The 21359-nt window shown below is 40.6% G+C and overlaps 1 protein-coding gene across 1 annotated transcript; it reads left to right on the top strand.

The window, feature by feature from the left end:
• Positions 1–2329: 2329 nt before the first annotated feature.
• LOC115214257 (beta-1,3-galactosyl-O-glycosyl-glycoprotein beta-1,6-N-acetylglucosaminyltransferase 3-like) lies at positions 2330–17811 on the top strand. Its single transcript, XM_029783393.2, has 2 exons — positions 2330–2386; positions 15377–17811. Exon 2 carries the CDS (start codon positions 15389–15391, stop codon positions 16745–16747), a length of 1359 nt encoding a protein of 452 aa, XP_029639253.2. The 5' UTR covers positions 2330–2386; positions 15377–15388; the 3' UTR covers positions 16748–17811.
• Positions 17812–21359: the final 3548 nt, after the last annotated feature.

Raw genomic sequence — 21359 nt, 5'->3', positions numbered from 1 at the left:
CTCCACACCAGACATTGACATGAAACTAGAATGTTTCATGTCTTCTGTGCAAGCCATATGCCAGAAATATGTCCCAGAGCACAAGGCTAAAACAAATAAGAGCAAGATTCCAAGGGACAGGAAGATCCTCATGAGACGACGGACGAAGGTTGCAAATCGACTCAACCAACATCCCAAAAGTAGCGAAACATCCTGCCTAAAAACAACACTGATGGAGATTGAAAAAAGGCTGCAACAATCCTATGTGAGGGAGAAAGCAGACAAAGAAGCCTGGGTTATAAAAAACATTAAATCAAACCCAAAGGCCTTCTTTCATTACGCGAAAGAAACAGTCTCAGTGCACTACAAGATAGGACCCCTACTCCAAAAGGATGGCTCCCTCACAGACAGTCCAACTAAGATCAGTGAGATACTGAATGACCAGTTCAAAAGTGTCTTTACCACCCCATTGGAACACAGACAAGTGAACGAACCAGTGGACTTCTTTGCCACCTCACCTATAACCAGCGAGGCAGTTATAATAGAATACATTGACAATAGCGAAGAAGATGTCCTACTAGCCATAGATGAAGTGGACACAAACTCAGCTGCTGGTCCAAACGGTTTCCCAGCAATCCTCCTGAAAGCGTGTCAGCATGCCCTGGCAAAACCCCTCAAGATTCTCTTCCAGATCTTTCTTACAAATGGCAAACTGCCAAGCAAGCTGAAGGAGGGAATAATATGCCCAATACATAAAGGGGGAAGTAGAGCAGATGCCAAAAACTATAGGCCTATCTCTCTGACTTCACACATCAGCAAAGTCATGGAAAGGATAGTCAGAGGGAAACTAATCACATTCCTTGAAAAAAAAGATTTGCTGAGTGATACCCAGCATGGTTTTCGACCAGGTAGGAGCTGCCTGACCCAGCTCTTACAACATTATGACTGGGGGTTGAGGCAGTTACTCAACAAATCAAATGTGGACGTAATCTACCTTGATTTTACAAAAGCTTTTGACAAGTTGGATCATGGTATGATATGCCACAAACTGTGTGACCTCGGCATAGCTGGAAAACATGACTTCCTGAAAGATAGGAGTCAGGCAGTAGTGGTTAATGAAGCCACCTCTAGGAACACACAAACAGGGCACTGTCTTGGGACCACTGCTTTTTATAGTGGCCCTCTCAGATATGCCCTCAAATGCCCGGATAGCCACTCTGGCAAGCTATGCAAATGATACGAAAGTCTCGCAGAAAATACAGAACCCCAGCGATGTTGCACACCGGCAGCAGGAGTTGGACTCAATCTACAGATGGGCTGAGGATAATAATATGCAGTTTAATGCTGAAAAATTCCAGGCCCTGCACTACCAGCATCCAAAACTGAATATTAAACTTACAGAGTACACCGGTCCACAAGGAATTTCAATCCCAGAGCCTAAGTCTGTGAGGGACCTGGGTATCGACATGAGTGATGATACCTCTTTCCAAGTGCACATTACCAGGATGGCGACAAAGTGCAGACGACTGGCTGGGTGGATGCTAAGAACATTCAGAACCAGAGATAAGGAAACCATGATGGTTCTCTGGCAGACATTCGTCCTCAGTCGCCTGGATTACTGCTCACAGCTATGGTCACCCACCAGTGTGAAATTAACAGCGGACCTTGAAGCAATCCAGAGAAGATTCACAAAGAAGATCGTCTCTTTGCAACTGCTCAGCTACTGGGAAAGGTTGAAACAGCTAAGACTCTACTCCCTGGAGAGAAGATGGGAGAGGTATGCAGTAATATATATCTGGAAGGTCCTGGAAGGAATTGTGCCAAATTTTGGCATTGTAAGCTACACCAATGCTAGAACAGGACGACACTGCATAGTACCAAAGATCCCAGCAATGCCATCACACTTCAGGACCAGCTACTGCAACAGCCTGGGTTTCAAGGGCCCACAGCTTTTTAATATTCTCCCAAAGAGTCTGAGGAACTTGCCCAAAGTAGATGTAGCGGTTTTTAAATCAAAGCTGGACATCTTCCTGTCAAGAGTCCCAGATGAACCTACCTCACGGCAAGTGGTGCAAATGAGAGTAGCTGTATTAAACTCCATTCTTCACCAAGTACCACATATTAGAGGAGGTTCTTCGTAATAACAGTGTAGCACAAAACAGCAGTGCATCAGCATGGCTGCAGCTCTGAGCTGAAACTAGAAAAAAGAAATATATATATATATATATATATAATTTTGGCCGCTCCCAATTTAGAAAAAAAATCACTTAACCCAAAAAATTGATAGCCTTTCGTGATCAGCAATGTATGACATTCAATTGTTTGGTTGAACGCAGTCGTACGATGACATAAAAACTTGCTAGTGAAACCACACGGGCAGAGAGTACAGAAACTTCCTTCAAAACAGGTAAGAGCCATTGTGTTTTTCTAACATTTTTTTAATATAATTAATAATTCTTAATTTTTAAAAAAATCGTTCCTGAAATATAAATATATTTTTATACACAGATTCACACACTCACACATGTATATAAACATATACTTGTGTATACACACACACACACGCATTTTTGTATGTATGTGTGTATGTGTGTGTGTATATATTCTTTTATTCTTCTACTTGTCAAATGACTGAAACAAGGAAAAGAATAAAGAGTAAAAAGAGTACATCTAGTTAGTGTGTGGGGGGTGGGGGTGCCTATGTTCTTTATGCATTCCAAACCTGAGTTGCCAGTTTTGTTGAATAGGGTATCAAAAGGTTCAGTAAGCTTTTAGCTCCCCACTAAACTTCATTTTCATTCACATATTTACATTAGAAACTTTTATAAATATATATATATATTGGGGTCATCCTATAAATAATGCGTTTCTTCAATTGCATGAACTAAAAGTCGGAGGTGGACGGGATAAACAGAGTGCAGTTCAACTTTAACAGTTATTTTTTCAAAGCTGTAATGGAAGTGACAAAGGAGCATATTCGGCATATTTTGCTTTAAGAGTTCAATAAAGGCAACAACGTAACGGATAGTGCAAGGAATATTAATGCAGTATATGGGGATCGGACAATAAGCGTAAGCCTGTGTCAACGGTGGTTCCAGAAATTCTGAGCTGGAAACTACAGCCTAGAAGACAAACCTTGTCCTGGAAGATCTGTAGAGTTTGATAAGGACGACCTGCAAACCCTGGTGGAACAAAATCCCATCATAACTTGAGGAACTAGCTAAGAAGCTTGGATTTGGTCATTCAACTATTCATCAACACCTGTGCTAGAAGAAAAATGACCATCTTTGGTTTCGAGATGAAAAGTGTTCTTCCATCAGGATAATGCTCAGACACATACAGCGAGGATGGAATTCCAAAGGCTGCAGCAGTTTAAATGAGAAACGATGCCCCACCCATCATATTCGCTGGACATTGCGCCATCTAATTATCATTTATTCCGCAGTCTTCAAAACCATTTGGATGTAAAAAATATGAATTCAGTAGACAAGGTGAGAACAATACTGGAGGAGTATTTTTCATCACGGACAAGTAAATTTTGGAAGAGGGGGTTTGCAAATCTACCAGATAGATGGAAGAGCATTGTAGAAAATGAAGGAGAGTATATTTAAGATTAAAAAAGAACTTTATCTTAATTTTGAAAAATAAAAGAAGTATAAAAATCCACATTTTTTTATGGGATGACCCAATATATATGTACACACACACACACACACACACACACATATATATGTATATAACGGGCTTCTTTCAGTTTCTGCCTACCAATTCCACCCACAAGGCTTTGGTTGGCCTGAGGCAATATTAGAAAACACTTGAGCATGGTGCCACACTGTGGAACTGAACCAGGAGCCATGTAGTTGGGAAGCAAGCTTCTTACCACACGGCCACACCTGCCCCTACATTTTAGACAGATAGATAGAAAGATAGATAGATAGACAGACATATATATATATATATATATATATATATAGATAGATAGATAGATAGATAGAAAGATAGATAGATAGATAGATAGACAGACATATATATATATATATATATATATAATATAGATAGATAGATAGATAGACAAACATATATATATAGAGAGAGATAGATAAGTTTCTTTATTGGCCACACAGGGCTGCACACAGATGGGACAAGTTACAAGGTAGAGCTTTTCTTTTGGGGGATGAAAAAAAAAAAAAAGGTGGCGTAGGTTTTCGATCAAAAGGGATCGTAAAGGGGGGGAAAAAAAAGGAAAAGAAAAAAAGAAAAAGGGAAAGGAACAAAAGAAAAGAAAAATGAAAAAAGGATCAATAGGGATCGTGTATCACAGTGTCATGATGTATGGTGTAAAGGGGAAAGCAAGTAAGGTTTATCCGTGGGAAGAAAAGCCTACGAAAAAGACCACGGTAACCTTGGTCAATATTGTTATATGTTACCACATTTGTTTGCAAGTGGGTAACCCTCTGTTTTCAATTTCTGGGTTCATAGGATCATGCTCAAGGTGGCTTCGTCATTCATACATGCCATCTTTGCTACATTCATCCATCTTTTTTTAAAATGTTCGCTAGACAAAACTTGCCTCTCTACTCTCACTTTCCTCTTCAAGTGGTACTTGAAGAAGTTGATGAGAGGTTGACCAGAGAGGAAAGTGTTTGTCTCCAATCCTTTCAGACGCGTCCACCAGATACATTCTTTCACCATAGCCACAAGGATGATGAAAATAGCTCTTCCTTCCCGTTTGAAGGAAGGAGGCGTGACAATATTGACGATAGACTCAGCTGATAAACCGACTCGTCCCACACGTGACAGCAGTTGTTCGACATAAGCCCACAGGTCGGAAATTGTTGGACACTGCACGAGTGCGTGCAGAACGGTTTCGTCGCTCTGACCGCATCTCGGGCAGATCGGGCCCGTGTTTCTTGAGCAGTGTCTGTAGAGCTTATCCCGAATGGGTAGCGCTTCTCGGTAGCACTGCCAGGCCAGGGATCTCTGGAAGTTGTCCATGGGCCCTGGCCCAAAAGTTGTCCCGAACAGGCGAGTCAGGTATTCCTTGTCGACGTCCAGGTTCGCCCCGAGCTCGTCGTATAGATAGATAGATAGATAGATAGATAGATAGATAGATAGATAGATAGATAGATAGATAGATAGATAGATAGATAGATAGATAGATAGATAGACAGACATATATATATATATATAGAGAGAGAGAGAGACAGAGAGAGAGAGACAGAGATAGATAGATAGACAGACATATATATATATATATATATATATATAGATAGATAGATAGATAGATAGATAGATAGATAGATAGATATATAGATAGATAGATAGATAGATAGATAGATAGATAGATAGATAGATAGATAGATAGATAGATAGATAGATAGATAGATAGGTAGGTAGATAGATAGATATAATGAAACAAAGGATAAAGGCAGCACTGCATGTAAGGGTGTAGCTAAGTAGGTAGGTATGTTGGTGACTGCCTTCCTGTACGCATGTACACACTTTATATCAAATAGCAGGTGACATTTACATCTCGTTCAATCAAAAGAACTGTGTCACAACAGCATTGTTGTAATGACAAGTGAAGCATGCAAATACTGCTAAAACGCATGTCCTCAGTAGTCACAGCCCATGTTTCACTACCATACACACACACACACACACACATATATATATGTATGTATGTATGTACGTATGTATGTATGTATGTATGTATGTATGTATGTATATATATACATATTTATATATCTATGTATGTGTGTATGTGTGTATATATATATATATATACTATACCGAGAAAATACTATACCGGATAACACTCGAGAAATATGGAAACACCTTCGCCACCTATATCCATAACAACTGGAAAAGATACCTCGATGACTGTTTCATCATCTGGGACAAAGGTATAGAGAAACTTGAGGAATTTAAAATACTATTAAATGGAATAAATGACAATATACAATTCACGATGGACCACAACGAAAAAGAATTACCATTTTTAGACATCCTCATTAAGAAAACCGGCAACAAAATAGAGACAGATATCTACTATAAACCGACAGACTCTAAACAGTACCTACCCTTTGATTCATGCCACCCACGACACACTAGAATGAATGTCCCTTTTTGTTTAGCTAGAAGGATTTGCACCATAATATCAGACACAAACACCCGACACACACGTCTCCAGGAACTTAGAACCACACTCACAAATAGAAACTATCCACAGCCCCTAATAGACAGTGCAATCCAACGGATACTTAAATTAAGTATAGAAAACCTGAGACAAACAAAACCAAAAAAGAAAGAACAATTAAAAACCCTTCCCTACATCTCTACACACAACCGACTCAACAATGAGGCCTTCAACACCATACTACAAAGCACAGCCCTACTAAAGGGAGACCCAAAGATGAACCGGATCCTCGAAACACACACCATCATTAAAAGTAAACGGCAACCAAAATCCTTGAAAAGGATTTTAACCCAAGCTACACTGCACTCAACATCAACCACAAAACCAGCAGTTAGAAAATGTGGAAGGCCCAACTGCGGAATCTGTGTCATCTTGAAAGAAGGATCAGAATTTATACTGGAACAAGGCCACCAGTTCACCATTAGAACAAACTTCACCTGCGCATCAGAAAACTTAATTTACGTCATAACATGCGCAGGCTGCAATAGGCAGTATATAGGCCATACAAAAAATAGCTTACGTAACAGGATGGCGGTGCATAAATCACAAATTAGAAACCCTGATTACCGCAAAATACCGGTCAGCGGACACATAGATAGATGTGCTGGAAATGTAAATCTGAAATTTACAACTAACCCGCTCTATACATTCAGTGACAACGCAACCTTCACACAACGCCAAAATAAAGAACTGTATTTCATAAAAAAATTTAGACCAAGTTTAAACACCCTGGGCCAGGAATATTAAAACAAAAGATAAGTCCTCCGAAAAGGAGAAGCAAAATTCCACCACGGCCGCTACCTTAAACAGTCACTCGCACTGACGGAAATATGCCTTAGTAAAAAAGGAAAAAAATTCTTTCGTGCAAATCTGACCCTGATGGACTGACCACATACGATACAGCTAAGGGTCAGACCTGATTCTGATTGGTCAACACGCTGATGACGTCTAGTTCTGCTAGAATGGACAGGATACAAACAGGGTGCAGAGATTAGTCAGAATATTGATGACGTACCTTTCTGCTTGACTAGTCACCTAACAAAATACAGACAGGGGGCAGATCTAATGCAGCTGTAAGTCGTGATTGGGCAGAATCTTGATGACGTCCCGTTCTGCTTGACTAAGCCACCTAACGAAACGACTGGTGAAAACAGGATACAGACAAGAGGCAGTTATAATACAGCGATAGGTCACGATTGGTCAGAATGCTGATGACGTCCCGTTCTGCTTGACTAAGCCACCTAACGAAAAGGGGCAGATCTAATACAGCTATAAGTCGTGATTGGTCAGAATCATGATGACGTACCGTCCTGCTTGACTAAGCCACCTAACGAAACGACTGGTCAAAACAGGATACAGACAAGAGACAGTCATAATACAGCGATAGGTCACGATTGGTCAGAATGTTGATGACGTACCGTTCTGCTTGACTAAAGCCACCTAACGAAACGATTGGTCAAAACGTTGATGACGTCACGCTACGCTGGACTGACCACCTAACAGGCATTATAAAACCCGAACAACTCACAAGACTCACTAGAATCACCCAGCGAACATCCACCATGGGTCATCACAATTGCTCAAGGTAAAAATGAATTCCTCGCTCTTTCGGGAACATCAATCTTCTGTATTGACTACTTTCCACCACTTTGATCTGTTTTTTGTATTGAATAAGTATCGCCACCGTGGGCCACTGCATCGAACACTTTGAACATATAGCATGAATGAACTTACTTCAAACTATATTTGAACTTTAAAGATGTCTGACTTCGTTGTGTATTATAAATGAATTTCTTGTGTTTGACGGCATGAGCTGTCTTTTTTTATATATAACTCTTTTTGATAAGGTTCATTTCAGGAACTGAAACATGTTATAATGTATATATAAAAATTAAAAATTGTATAATATAGCAGCATTTTCGAACTTCATTTTTTACAAATATATATATATATATATAGAATGGTTGTATACTGTCAATCTAACACGAACGTGACAGTAGGGGGTACACCACCGCTGTTTAGCCCTAGGAAGCCTCGACGCCTCCTGATGGCTTTGACACATTTTTCCTGTGTCCTTATATACATTTACGAAGGGGAGACAAACATGCCCAGCCGCCCGGGGCTGCATCTAGGGACACGTGTTTCAGGATGTTTGTCCTTCGTCGGCCTAGAGTAGCAGTCACCGACGAAGGACAATCATCCTGAAACACGTGTCCCTAGATGCAGCCCCGGGCGGCTGGGGGTGTTTGTCTCCCCTTCGTAAATGTATATAAGGACACAGGAAAAATGTGTCAAAGCCATCAGGAGGCGTCGAGGCTTCCTAGGGCTAAACAGCAGTGGTGTACCCCCTACTGTCACGTTCGTGTTAGATTGACAGTATACAACCATTCTATCGCCCCACCACCGTACATGTCTCTACGAGAGATTTAGAAGTTTAGTATTTCTGGGCAAGTGTCTTCTACTATAGCCTCGGGCCGACCAAAGCCTTGTGAGTGGATTTGGTAGATGGAAACTGAAAGAAGCCCGTTGTATATATGTATATATATATATATATGTGTGTGTGTGTGAGAGAGAGTTTGTATATCTGTGTTTGTCCCCCCAACATCGCTTGACAACCGATGCTGGTGTGTTTATGTCCCCGTCACTTAGCGGTTCGGCAAAAGAGACCGATAGAATAAGTACTGGGCTTACAAAGAATAAGTCCCGAGGTCGAGTTGCTCGATTAAAGGCGGTGCTCCAGCATGGCCGCAGTCAAATGACTGAAACAAGTAAAAGAGTAAAAGAGTAAAAAAGAGAGTATATAAACAGGAGATACAAATATTACAGATACTTGCCCCCTCCCCCTACGCACACACACTAAATAAACATAGACACACAGAGAGGTATACGCATGCGCAAATGAAGACACATACAACTGAAATACAAAATACAACATGGCTGACCGCTGGCAAGGAGAGACACACAAATAAGAAAGAAGAAAGCAAAGGACCACTGATGCGGTCACAGGAGTGTGACGAAAGAACTCTGGCCGATATAAGATTAAGATTAATGTAAAAAATGAATAACACTGAAGCAAATTAACACCAAATATATAGTGCATGTGTTTTTATTGGCTAAACTGGCAAAATGACCATTCCGAAATACAGCAAATCTGCTTCAACACATGATTTCACATCAAAAATCTTGCAAAACAAATATATAAACGTAAGTCATAACATACTTTTATGATTATTATTATTATCATTCAGTAGTCAATACGCTCTGATCTTGGGCAACTAAGACAAAGGCTTCACTCTCTGCCTTTAGCCCTGAGATCCATAGCCACTGATGGGTGTGCTTCTGGTCTACATCAGCTTCTCTGCTACAGGCCATATATTTGCCATACAGAAGATTTTGTTCCCACCTATCAGCCAATTGTTCAAATGCATTTTGCTTTGCCATCGATTTCACCTTCTTTGCAACGACAGTTGCTGCACTTCTATCAGAGTTAATATCATTATTTGTTGAAAACTTTCGGCTTATTTCGCTGGGTAGAATGGAAAGGGTCAGCTGTCCCCAACCAGCAGACTAAGGAGTCACTCGTTTAATGGTCATGCCTCAAGAATCCTGCAAAGAATTCTTGCAGTTCCAAGCAATGCTGATTTTTGTAGGTGTTCTACCGTCACACTTGCAGCACCAATCTTAGTAGTTGAGTTCTGATACTTCCAAATTCACCAATTAAGAGAGAAGCACTCCGTCGGTTACAACGATGAGGGTTCCAGTTGATCCGATCAATGGAACAGCCTGCTCGTGAAATTAACGTGTAAGTGGCTGAGCACTCCACAGACACGTGTACCCTTAACGCAGTTCTCGGGGATATTCAGCGTGACACAGAGAGTGACAAGGCCGGCCCTTTGAAATACAGGTACAACAGAAACAGGAAGTAAGAGTGAGAGAAAGTTGTGGTGAAAGAGTACAGCAGGGATCACCACCATCCCTGCCGGAGCCTCGTGGAGCTTTAGGTGTTTTCGCTCAATAAACACTCACAACGCCCGGTCTGGGAATCAAAACCGCGATCCTACGACCGCGAGTCCACTGCCCTAACCACTGGGCCATTGTGCCTCCAATTGGCAAGCTTATTATCTGGATAACACATGTTTCTACCTCAATAGTTGTCATCAGCACCACAACTATCCAAAGACTTATAACTTAGACTTATATAAAAACAAGAGTAGAAAACACTTATGGCTTAAGTGATTTACATAATTTAAACAAGAATTTAGCTAAGAACTTGCGGTAACCCCTGACTTATTGGCGAATCAATTTTGGTGAATTCTTGAATGCTGAGATTCTCTCCTTCGAGACGGCAATTGGTTAGTCTTAATTGCCATTTGGTAATTATGACACGTCCTCTGGAGGTGAAGACAATTTTAATAAATCAAGAGTTTATGTTGTATGGTATTTGACAGACCTGTATTAGTCTATGTTCAAATACATATCAATGGCTAATTCGAGTTATTCCTCATTTTTGTTTGCAATATACATTGAACCGTGGGGCGGCAAGCTGGCAGAATCGTTAGCACGCAGGGCGAAATGCTTAGCGGTACTTTGTCTGCTGTTACATTCTGAGCTCAAATTCCGCCGAGGCTGACTTTTCCTTTCATCCTTTCAAGAGTCAATTAAATAAGTACCAGTTACACACTGGGGTCAATGTAATCACCTTAATCCCTTTGTCTGTTTTTGTTTGTCCCCTCTATGTTTAGCTCCCTGTGGGCAATAAAAAAAATAAATATACATTGGACAGTCAAATATAGTTGTCTCCCTTGCCTAAGTACAGAACTCTCCTTTCGTTTTTGTAACCTCAAAACCATTCATTCACGATTTTCTAAATATTTCTCTCTATGTCTAAATTTCACGTATTATTTTTCCATCCCATTTTACCTATACCTTTTAGAAGCACTCTGTACTACAGTATCATTCAAACATAGGATTTCTTTGATCATTCAAAAATAGGGTTTCTTTTGATAGCCATGTGTTGGGGCTCACGGAAGTAATGACAAGTGAGTGAGGCGTTTGGCAATATGCCAGGCTTGAGAAGAAGACCCCTCAAGCCAAGTGAGATCGTAGTCATGGCTGATGCCAGTGCCGTGCAACTGGCATGTAAAAAGTACCCTTCAAACGTCGGGTGATATGCTGTGCTTATGAAGACCTTTCGAGCCAAGTGAAATCAAAGTTGTAGCCAATACCAGTGCTGCCTGACTGGCACCCAAGCCAGTGGCATGAAAAAAAGCACCATTTGAGCTTTGGACCTCATGGAAGCAGTGACAGGTGACCGAGACCTTTGGTGATATGCTGTGCTTGTGAAGACCTGTCAAGCCATGAGATCATAGTTGTGGCCAATGGTAGTGTCACGTCAAGGCGGCGAGCTGGCAGAATCGTTAGCACGTCGGGCGAAATGCTTTGCAGTATTTCAGCTGCCATTACGTTGTGAGTTCAAATTCCGCCGAGGTCGACTTTGCCTTTCATCCTTTCGGGGTCGATAAATTAAGTACCAGTTACGCACTGGGGTCGATGTAATTGACTTAATCCGTTTGTCTGTCTTTGCTTGCCCCCTCTGTTTTTAGCCCCTTGTGGGTAGTAAAGAAATAGGTAGTGTCACGTCAATGGCACCCATTGTGCCGGTGGCACATGGAAAGCACCTGCTACACTCTTGGAGTGGTTGGCATTAGGAAGGGCATCCAGCTGCAGAAATCATGCTAAATCAGATTTGAACCTGGTGCAGCTCCTCAGCTTACCAGTATTCAGCCAATCCGTCCAACCCATGACAGCATGGAAAGTGGACGTTAAACGATGATGATGATGAGGAGGAGGAGGAAATATGTGGTTCTTAAAGAAATGTCCTCAGCATAGTTGTGACTTGACTCGTAAATGGAAATTCTACATGTATATATATATATAGGCACAGAAGTGGCTGTGTGGTAAGTAGCTTGCTAACCAACCACATGGTTCCGGGTTCAGTCCCACTGCGTGGCATCTTGGGCAAGTGTCTTCTACTATAGCCTCAGGTTGACCAATACCTTGTGAGTGGATTTGGTAGACGGAAACTGAAAGAAGCCTGTCGTATATATGTATATATATATAAGTGTGTGTGTATATGTTTGTGTGTCTGTGTCTGTCCCCCTAGCATTGCTTGACAACCGATGCTGGTGTGTTTACGTCCCCGTCACTTAGCAGTTCAGCAAAAAGAGAGCGATAGAATAAGTACTAGGCTTACAAAGAATAAGTCCTGGGGTCGATTTGCTTGACTAAAGGCGGTCCTCCAGCATGGCCGCAGTCAAATGACTGAAACAAGTAAAAGAGTAAAAGAGTAATATGTATGTATGTATGCTTGTAAGCGTGTGTTGGGATGTATGTATGTATGTATGTATGTATGTATGTATGTATGTGAGTGTGTGTGTATGTATGTATGTATGTGAGTGTGTATGTGTATGTATGTATGTATGTATGTATTTATGTTAGTGTGTGTGTATGTATGTATGTATGCATGCATGTATGTATAACATTATTTAGTTTTATTTCAAGGTTTCTTGTCAATAGACAAAGAGCTACCCCTGGGAGCTCCTCTATGTTGATGACTTTGCTCTTATACTTGAATCACTACCAGAACCAGAGAAGTTCCAAGTATGGAAGCAAGGTCTAGACTCAAAGGGCCTTAGAGTTAACCTAGCAAAAACCAAAGTCTTAGTAAGTAGGAAGACAGACAAATAACAAATCTCTTCAGGTAGATGGTCCTGCTCAATCTGTACAAAAGGCATAGGTAGAAACTCCATAAGATGCTTCCAATGTAAGCTTTAGACTCACAAAAGTAGCAGCAATATCAGAGGAAGGTTAACAGAGAAACTAACTTTTGTATGTGGAAGGTGCACAAGTACAATAAATGCTGAAAATGTACAGAAAATAGATTCCATCAACTGCCAGGTGGGTAAGCTAGAGGTAGTAGATAGCTTCCGTTATCTAGGTGACCAAGTTAGTAGTGGAGGTGGATGCTCCGAGAGCGTAGCTGTGAGAATAAGATTAGGCTTGACGAAGTTCAGAGAGATCCTACCCCTGCTGGTAACAAAGGGCTTCTCTCTCAGAATGAAAAGCAGATTGTTTGATATCTGTGTGTGAACAGCTATGCCACATGGCAGTGAAACATGGGCTGCAACAGCCGAGGACATGCATAGGCTTGAGAGGGATGAAGCCAGTATGCATTGTTGGATGTGCATGTTCAACAGGGTGTAAGCATCGTGAGAGGAAAATTGGGCATAAGATGCATCAGGTGTGGTGTGCAAGAGAGATAACTGTACTGCTATGGTCATGTGACGTGTTTCATCGAGGACAGTTGTGTAAAGCAGTGCCAATCTCTAACTATGGAGGGAACCCAGGAAGACATGGGACAAAGTGGTGAAGTATGATCTTCGAATGTTGGGCCTCATGGAGGCAATGACTGGTGACCAAGACCTTTGATGATGTACTGAGCTTGAGAGGACTCGTCAAGCCAAGTGAAATTGTAGTCATGGCTGATCCTGGTGTCACGTAACTGGCACCTGTGCCAGTGGCACGTAAAATGCACCCTTCAAATGTTAAGCTTCACAGATGCAAAGTGGCTGAGCTCCTTTCAAGTGTTCAACCTCACGGAGGCAATGACCAAGACCCTTGGCATTACATCGTACTTGAAAAGAAGATCCACCAAGCTGAGCAAAATCGCATTTGTGACAGATACCAGTGTCACACAAGTGGCATGCAAAAGCACCCATTACACTCTCAGAGTGGTTAGCGTTAGGAAGATTATCCAGCTGTAGTAAAACCATGCCAAATCAGACTGGAGTCTGGTGCAGCCTTCCAGCATGCCAGCTCTGGTCAAACCGAAAACCCATGCCAGCATGGAAAACGGACATTAAATGATGATGATGATGATGATGATGATTTCTCTTTCCATTTTCTTATCGTCTTGAAGTGCCTCTTGGTATTTGTATCCCTCATTATTCCACAGCAATTTAATAACTTGTAATTTTATCTTCCAGTTGTTGATTTTTAGCCTTCACAGCCCTTCTTTCCTAAAATATCCTCCTCTGGAGCCCTTTCTTTCCCAAAATGTCTGCCTCTGAAATCCCTTCTCTACACATGTCTTCCCCTCTGATGCTGACTTACAAAGTCTCATGTGGAATATTAATGGCATCTATTTCTCCGTCTGAGAGGATCTGTAAAAAGCCATGAACATTATTCTTTCCTTCAAATTCAGTAAATAAAATAATTTAAAGAAAACTCTCTTTACTCTTTTACTCTTTTACTTGTTTCAGTCATTTGACTGCGGCCATGCTGGAGCACTGCCTTTAGTCGAGCAAATCGACCCCGGGACTTATTCTTTGTAAGCCCAGTACTTATTCCATCGGTCTCTTTTGCCGAACCGCTAAGTGACGGGGACGTAAACACACCAGCATCAGTTGTCAAGCAATGCTAGGGGGACAAACACAGACACACAAACATATACACACACACATATATATATACATATATACGACAGGCTTCTTTCAGTTTCCATCTACCAAATCCACTCACAAGGCATTGGTCGGCCCGGGGCTATAGCAGAAGACACTTGCCCAAGATGCCACGCAGTGGGACTGAACCCGGAACCATGTGGTTGGTCAGCAAGCTACTTACCACACAGCCACTCCTGCGCATATGGACAAAAAGCTTGGACAAAACATGGACAAAAGTTTGTATAATCCACCAAATCCCTCTTTTTTTTTATGCAGGTAGTACATAAACACAGGTTTGAACTGCGATCAACTCAAAAAAGTCTAAGATGTCAATTTATTTTCCTTAATCCCTTAGTACAAAAAGTCTAAGACAATAGGCCAAGGATTTATTTGCCAGTGTGGAAAAATGTGGATTCGCTTTTGAATCTCAGCTGAGGCATTTTGTAGTTGATTGCTACAAACACTAATTAACAGGCTTGACTAATTGAAATTATTCTCAGAGAAACAACCATGATTGAGGTATGTTTTTTTCAGATGTATTTTACAGGAATGTTTGTGACATTTTAAATTATAACTTTTACTCAATTATCACAAAAATTATTTCTATTATCATTCACATTCATTTTTATATTGGTCCTGCAATATTTTCATTTTATTCTACTTTTTCTTTCTTTCTTTCATTTTTTCCTCCCTTTAGTTAAACAGAATTATGAAGCTGAAAGTACGTATCGTCGTCCATCTACTTATATGTGGGGCAACCTTCATGCTTTTAAGCAAATGGTATTACAGCAAAGCATTAGAAAGTCCAGAAGATCAGAAAAAGATGGTAGATTGCAGGCTTCTATTGAGAGGCAATCCTGACTATGTCGAAAAGGTTAGCTTAATAAAACAAAATACAGATACCATTTATACTCTGAAGAAACTTTTAGAAAATTGTTCCAATTTCTGTCTGTTCCATGGATATTTTAGCAAACCGGCTACTCAAATGGAGCTTGATTACCCAATTGCATTTGCCATCAAAATGTATGACAAACCAAAGCAATTTGAAAGATTACTAAGAGCAATCTACTTGCCACATAATGTTTATTGTATCCATGTTGATGCGAAGACTGATAACAATACATTTGAACTGATAAAAAGCATCAGCACTTGTCTACCAAATGTTGTACTTGCAGAGAATCGAATAAATGTTGTATATGCTACTTTTAGGCATTTACAAGCTGAAGTAGAATGCATGAAGGCATGCATCAAATCCAACGTAAAATGGAAATACTACATAAATCTTACTGGTCAAGAATTTCCATTGAAGACAAACCTGGAATTAGTTGAAATTCTGAAGATTTTCAATGGAACTAACGATATTGAAGCATTCAAGCACCCCAAACATTTAGATTGGCGTGTAAAATATAAAATAAAAATCAATGAGAAATCACTGAGTAAAACAAATGAAAGCAAACTACCATTGAAATATCAAATACCGTTGTATAAAGGAAGTGCTTATGGGATGTTTTCACGAGACTTTGTTGAATTTGTCTTAGAAGATGATGTTGCAATGACCATTTTTAATTGGCTGAATGATACATACTCACCAGAAGAAAATATCTGGTCAACTCTTAATTCCCTAGAATTTGCCCCAGGTGGCTCTGGTGGCGTTGAAATCCGACATGATAAACATAACTTTGTCTCAAAAGCTGTTATATGGGATTGGGATCCAGTTAAATGTTCCGGTAAATCAAAACGTAGTGTTTGTATTTATAGTATCGGAGATCTTCCATGGCTCACAAGCTGTCCCCAAATAGTAGCCAACAAATTTGATGAAGATACCGATTCTATTGTCTTAGACTGTTTAGAAGAGTGGTTAACAAACAGAAGGCTAAGCCAAAATGGTGATCAGCTCAACTGGTACTATTATCGTAATCTTCCACATGTCAGGCATAATGCAAAACTCAAAGATAGTGAAAAAACAAAAGAATTCCTGCAAAGCAAGAAAAGAAAATGGCTTTTGCAACAAGAACAATTTCTTAAACCTGTGACAAAGAGACAGAATATCACAGCTGTAAAACAATGAACAAGAAAGTCTGAGAGAGTTGGAAAATGGTAGCATCGTTAAATTTATAATTCACTAACAAGCAGCTACTAACAACAACAATGATAATAATTTTTCCCAGTTTTGGTACAAGATCTATTCTGCCTCCTGAAAACTTAACTTTTGTGTCCAAAAATTCAATGTAAATTTTATGTCAGCCTGAGTTTTTGGCATAACAGTCACAGAAACACAAACAAAAAGTCAATAAAACTATCGAGTGACAGAGTTATTTGGGAAGCCGACGTCATCCCACTTTTGCCTCCACCGCCGCCCCGATCATCCACATCATATTATTCGGTCAAATCCGAAATACTAATTTTTGAAGATAAAATGGATTTGTACTGATGAAGGGGATTGCTGGAAACAAGCAAATGCTTTTGTAAGTCATTATGCCAAACACAGTTACAGTGAATCATGATTAAAGGGAATCGCGAATGACATGACTAAGATTAGCAAAGAAAGGGAAACTTTCAGGCATACTTTTAGCAAACAAAGTAAAATGTGTGACAGAATTCCTTCAGTGATTAACTGGCACCGCCGAAATGTTGCTGGCATTTCAAAAGTGTTACATGAAAATTACCAACATCTTGTGGAAGAATATTATAATTTCAAACTAATGTTCCATGTCACCTATAGTAGCTTATAGAGAGAATAAAAATGTGAGAGAATTATTAATCTCTACTTCTGACTCCAAGAAAACCAACATTGGAGTTTCTGTGCACTGTACCTTGAAAAACAGCTGCAATAGAGGTAAGACCTGTTCATTGCGCAACAACATGAGTCAAGTGAATTCCATCAGGAATCATAACAGAAATGTTATGATTTATACAGAAGGTGGATCATGTAGAGATTCCCATTTGGTGTATGCAGCAGAATGCACGAAACACAACTTGATTTATGTTGGTTGTACAACAGAATAATTAAACAAAAGATTCAGTGGGCAGAGATATGACGTCAGGCACAATAGCAGTAGTTTGACCGAACCTGCCGAACATTTTGCATCAAACAGCTTCAATTTTGGAAAAGACTTGAAAATGCCTCTTCTCGGAAAAATATTCTGAATCTGCCACACTTTCAGTCCTCAAAATGCATGAGGAGGAATATGTTTGCGAGTTATTAACACCGTGCCCTGATGGAATGAATAAAATGACAGGGGAATATCATCAAATTTATAAAACCTATTTGATTAAATATTCTTCCTTTTACTTTTTGCCTTTGGTTTTTTTTTCTTTCTTTTTCTTTTTGCCAGTTGTAAAATTAGAATCTGACGGAGTACTAACTATAGAAATGAAAACAAAAATTGAGAAGGAGTACATGAAAAGGCTGAGGAAGCTAATAAAGTCAAAGCTAAATGGTTCGAATCTAGAGAAGTCTGTAAATACTTGGACAGTATCATTACTTCGATACTCAGCAACTTTTGTAGATTGGACAAAAACTGAATTAGCAAATCTAGACAGAAGAACTGGGAAGGAATTCAATATGAATGGAGGACTCCACCATGAAGGGCAGGAGTAGCAAGATTATACCTACTTGGAAAGGAAGACGGAAGAGGGTTAACATCAGTAGAAGACTGTGTGGAGTTAGCTAGGGTAGACATAGACTCCTATGTAGGTAATAGCGAAGGAAGTTTATTAAAAGCTGCTAAGGTCACAACAAGACACAGGGAAACCAAAAATCCAAATGAAGTTAAAAACCAGAAAAAAAAAAGAACAGAAATTATCTGACTGGCAGGAGAAGGTATTGCATGGTAGATTCCCAAAGATAGTTTCAGCAAATAAAAGTAGTGAGACATGGTTATGGTTGCAGAACGAAAAGCTGAAAAAGGAGAGAGAAAGTTTGTTAGTAGCAGCACAGGATCAAGCATTAAGGAACAAGTGGATAAAAGCCAAAATAGACAAAAACCAAATAGATTCCCAATGTAGATTATGTTAATCAAAATAGGAAGGCGTTACTCTCACAGTAAATGAATGTAGGATGCTGGCACAGAAAGAATACAAGAAAAGACATCTCGGGAGAGGCATCCACTGGGAGCTTTGTAGAAAGCTAGGATTTGAACATATTGATAAATGGTATGAACACGAAGCTGGTAAAGTAGTAGAAAGTAAGAAATACAGGATGTTGTGGGACTTTAACATTCAGACTGACAGAGTAATAGAAGCTAGAAGGTCTGATTTGGTAGTAGTAAATAAAGCGAATAAAAAGTGCCAGATAAATTGACTTTAAAGTCCCAAATGATGAGAAAGTCAATATGAGAGGTATATTTAAGGCAGTGAGTTCAAATTCCGCTGAGCTCGGCTTTGCCTTTCATCCTTTCAGGGTTGATAAATTGAGTACCAGTTGCACACTGGTGTCAATCTAATCGACTGGCCTCCTCCCCAAAAATTTCGGGTCTTGTGCCTAGAGTAGTGGGGGATAGAAAAAATAGCAAAGTACCAGGACTTAGCTATTGAGACTAAGGAAAGTGCGTGTAAAATGTATCCCAGTAGTTATAGGTGTATTGGGAACTATCCCTAAACATTTGAACAGATAGATTGAGGAAATAGACATAAAACCCAGTTTAGTACAGCTGCAGAAAACAGTGTTATTAGGGACAGCTAGGAGACTTAGTGGGGTTTTGGCATCTAAGGTTACTTGCTGCAACCCAATTCTAAGGCTTCTTGTTGTAACCCAGTGTTAGAGTTCTTTTCTTTTCCAACAATCTAATCTGTTGAGTGTATGAATAATAAAAATAATAATATTAGTTATATAACATCAGCTATATAACACATGTGGTGCACTTTGTCCACCACCTCCACTAGTTCCGGTCTGTTATGCTCAAGCACCTGATCTGTTTGGATTGGGAAATCCCAGAAGATTTTGCTAGTCTCTGCAGTTTGTGCTCATACCACATCTTACCTCTCTCTAGCCTCCACTTTTTGCACAGTTTCCCAACGTAGCACTTTTGCTCTCTGATTGTGTCACTACAACTTGTAGTGATTTGGGGCAGGTCCAAGGAATTCTCATTTGTGATATGGGAAATGGTTTCATCCACTCTGTTACAGATGCGGCACAGTGGAGACACTTGCTCATTCCGAAGGTCGACCCTCCAGTTCTTGGCCAAAGCTTGGTCTTGCACTGCCAGTATAGTGATCTCAATCTCTACACACCACATAACCATACCAGCACAGTGATCTCTCTTGCACACTACCCCTGATTCCTCTGGCTTCATTTCTTTCAAGCCTACACATGTCCTCAACAGTCACAGTCCATGTTTCACTGCCACATAGCATAGCTGTTCACACACAGGCATTGTACAATCTGCCTTTCACTCTGATGGAGAGGCCCTTTTTTAACCAATAGAGGTAGGAGCTCTCTGAGCTTTGCCCAGCCTTTTCTTATTCTAGTAGCTATGTTCTTGATCATCCACCTCAGCTACTAACTTGGTCACCTAGGTTACAGAAGTTATCTACTACCTCTAGTTTTCCCCACTGGCATTTGATAGAGTCTATTTTCTGTACCTTTTGCTGTGCACCTCCCACACACAAGAACTATTATCCCTATTAACTTTGCTCTGATATTGCTGCACCACTTATATGTCCACAGCTTACACTGGGTAGATCTTATGGAGTTACTACCTATGTCTTTTCTACAGATCACAGAGGGCCATCTACCTGAAGGGATTTGTGATTTGTCTGCTCTCCTACTTACTAAGACTTTGGTTTTTGCTAGATTTACTCCAAGGCCTGAAATTTCCTCTCTAGCTCTTGTTGTGATTCAACTATAAGAATGTGATCATCAGCATAGTGGAGCTCCCAGGGGCAGCCAGCCTCAAATTTCTCTGTTATGGTCCAGTAATCCAGCATTGATTGTGTTCCTGCTGGGTGCAAATCTGAACTGTATCTCATCTACACTAGTTCTCTTCCTAATTAATTGATCTATGACCCTTTCTGTGACTTTCATCACCTAATCCAGCAGTTTGATGCCTCTCATCGTCATCATCATTTAGCGTCCGCTTTCCATGCTAGCATGGGTTGGACGGTTCAACTGGGGTCCGGGAAGCCAGAAGGCTGCACCAGGCCCAGTTTGATCTAGCAATGTTTCTACGGCTGGATACCCTTCCTAACGCCAACCACTCCGTGAGTGTAGTGGGTGCTTTTTACGTGCCACCCGCACAGGTGCCAGACGGGGCTGGCAAACGGCCACAGACGGATGGTGCTTTTTACATGCCACCGGCACGGGGCCCAGGCAAGGCTGGCAACGGCCACGATCGGATGGTGCATTTTACGTGCCACCGGCCTCTGTAATAGGTTATTTGTGTTACAGAATTCCAGTAGCCTTGTCCCCTCTTCATTTCAGGAATCAATTCCATGGATCCCCCCACTGCCCGTAGATGATACCAGGCTGCTGTCCAACATGCCCATTGAAATCCCCAGCCATGAAGATGAGATCATTGTCATTTGTCTTTGAGGTAGCCTGCAGGAGAATATCATAAAAGCAGTACTTTTGTTCATTTGGTAGACCCATTGCCAGTACCACCTCACTGGCTCCCTGTACTGGTGGCACGTAAAAAGCACCATCCAAATGTGGTCGATGCCTGTGCCACCTGACTGGCCCC

This window comes from Octopus sinensis, linkage group LG7 (assembly GCF_006345805.1).
Source record: "Octopus sinensis linkage group LG7, ASM634580v1, whole genome shotgun sequence".
Taxonomy (NCBI): domain Eukaryota; kingdom Metazoa; phylum Mollusca; class Cephalopoda; order Octopoda; family Octopodidae; genus Octopus; species Octopus sinensis.
Note: the sequence above shows the minus strand (reverse complement) of the source record. Positions and strands in the feature narration are given on the sequence as shown.

What these genes read in the sequence shown, in the direction of transcription:
- LOC115214257 (XM_029783393.2), top strand. Translation starts at nt 15,389, where the DNA reads ATGAAGCTGAAAGTACGTATCGTCGTCCATCTACTTATATGTGGGGCA.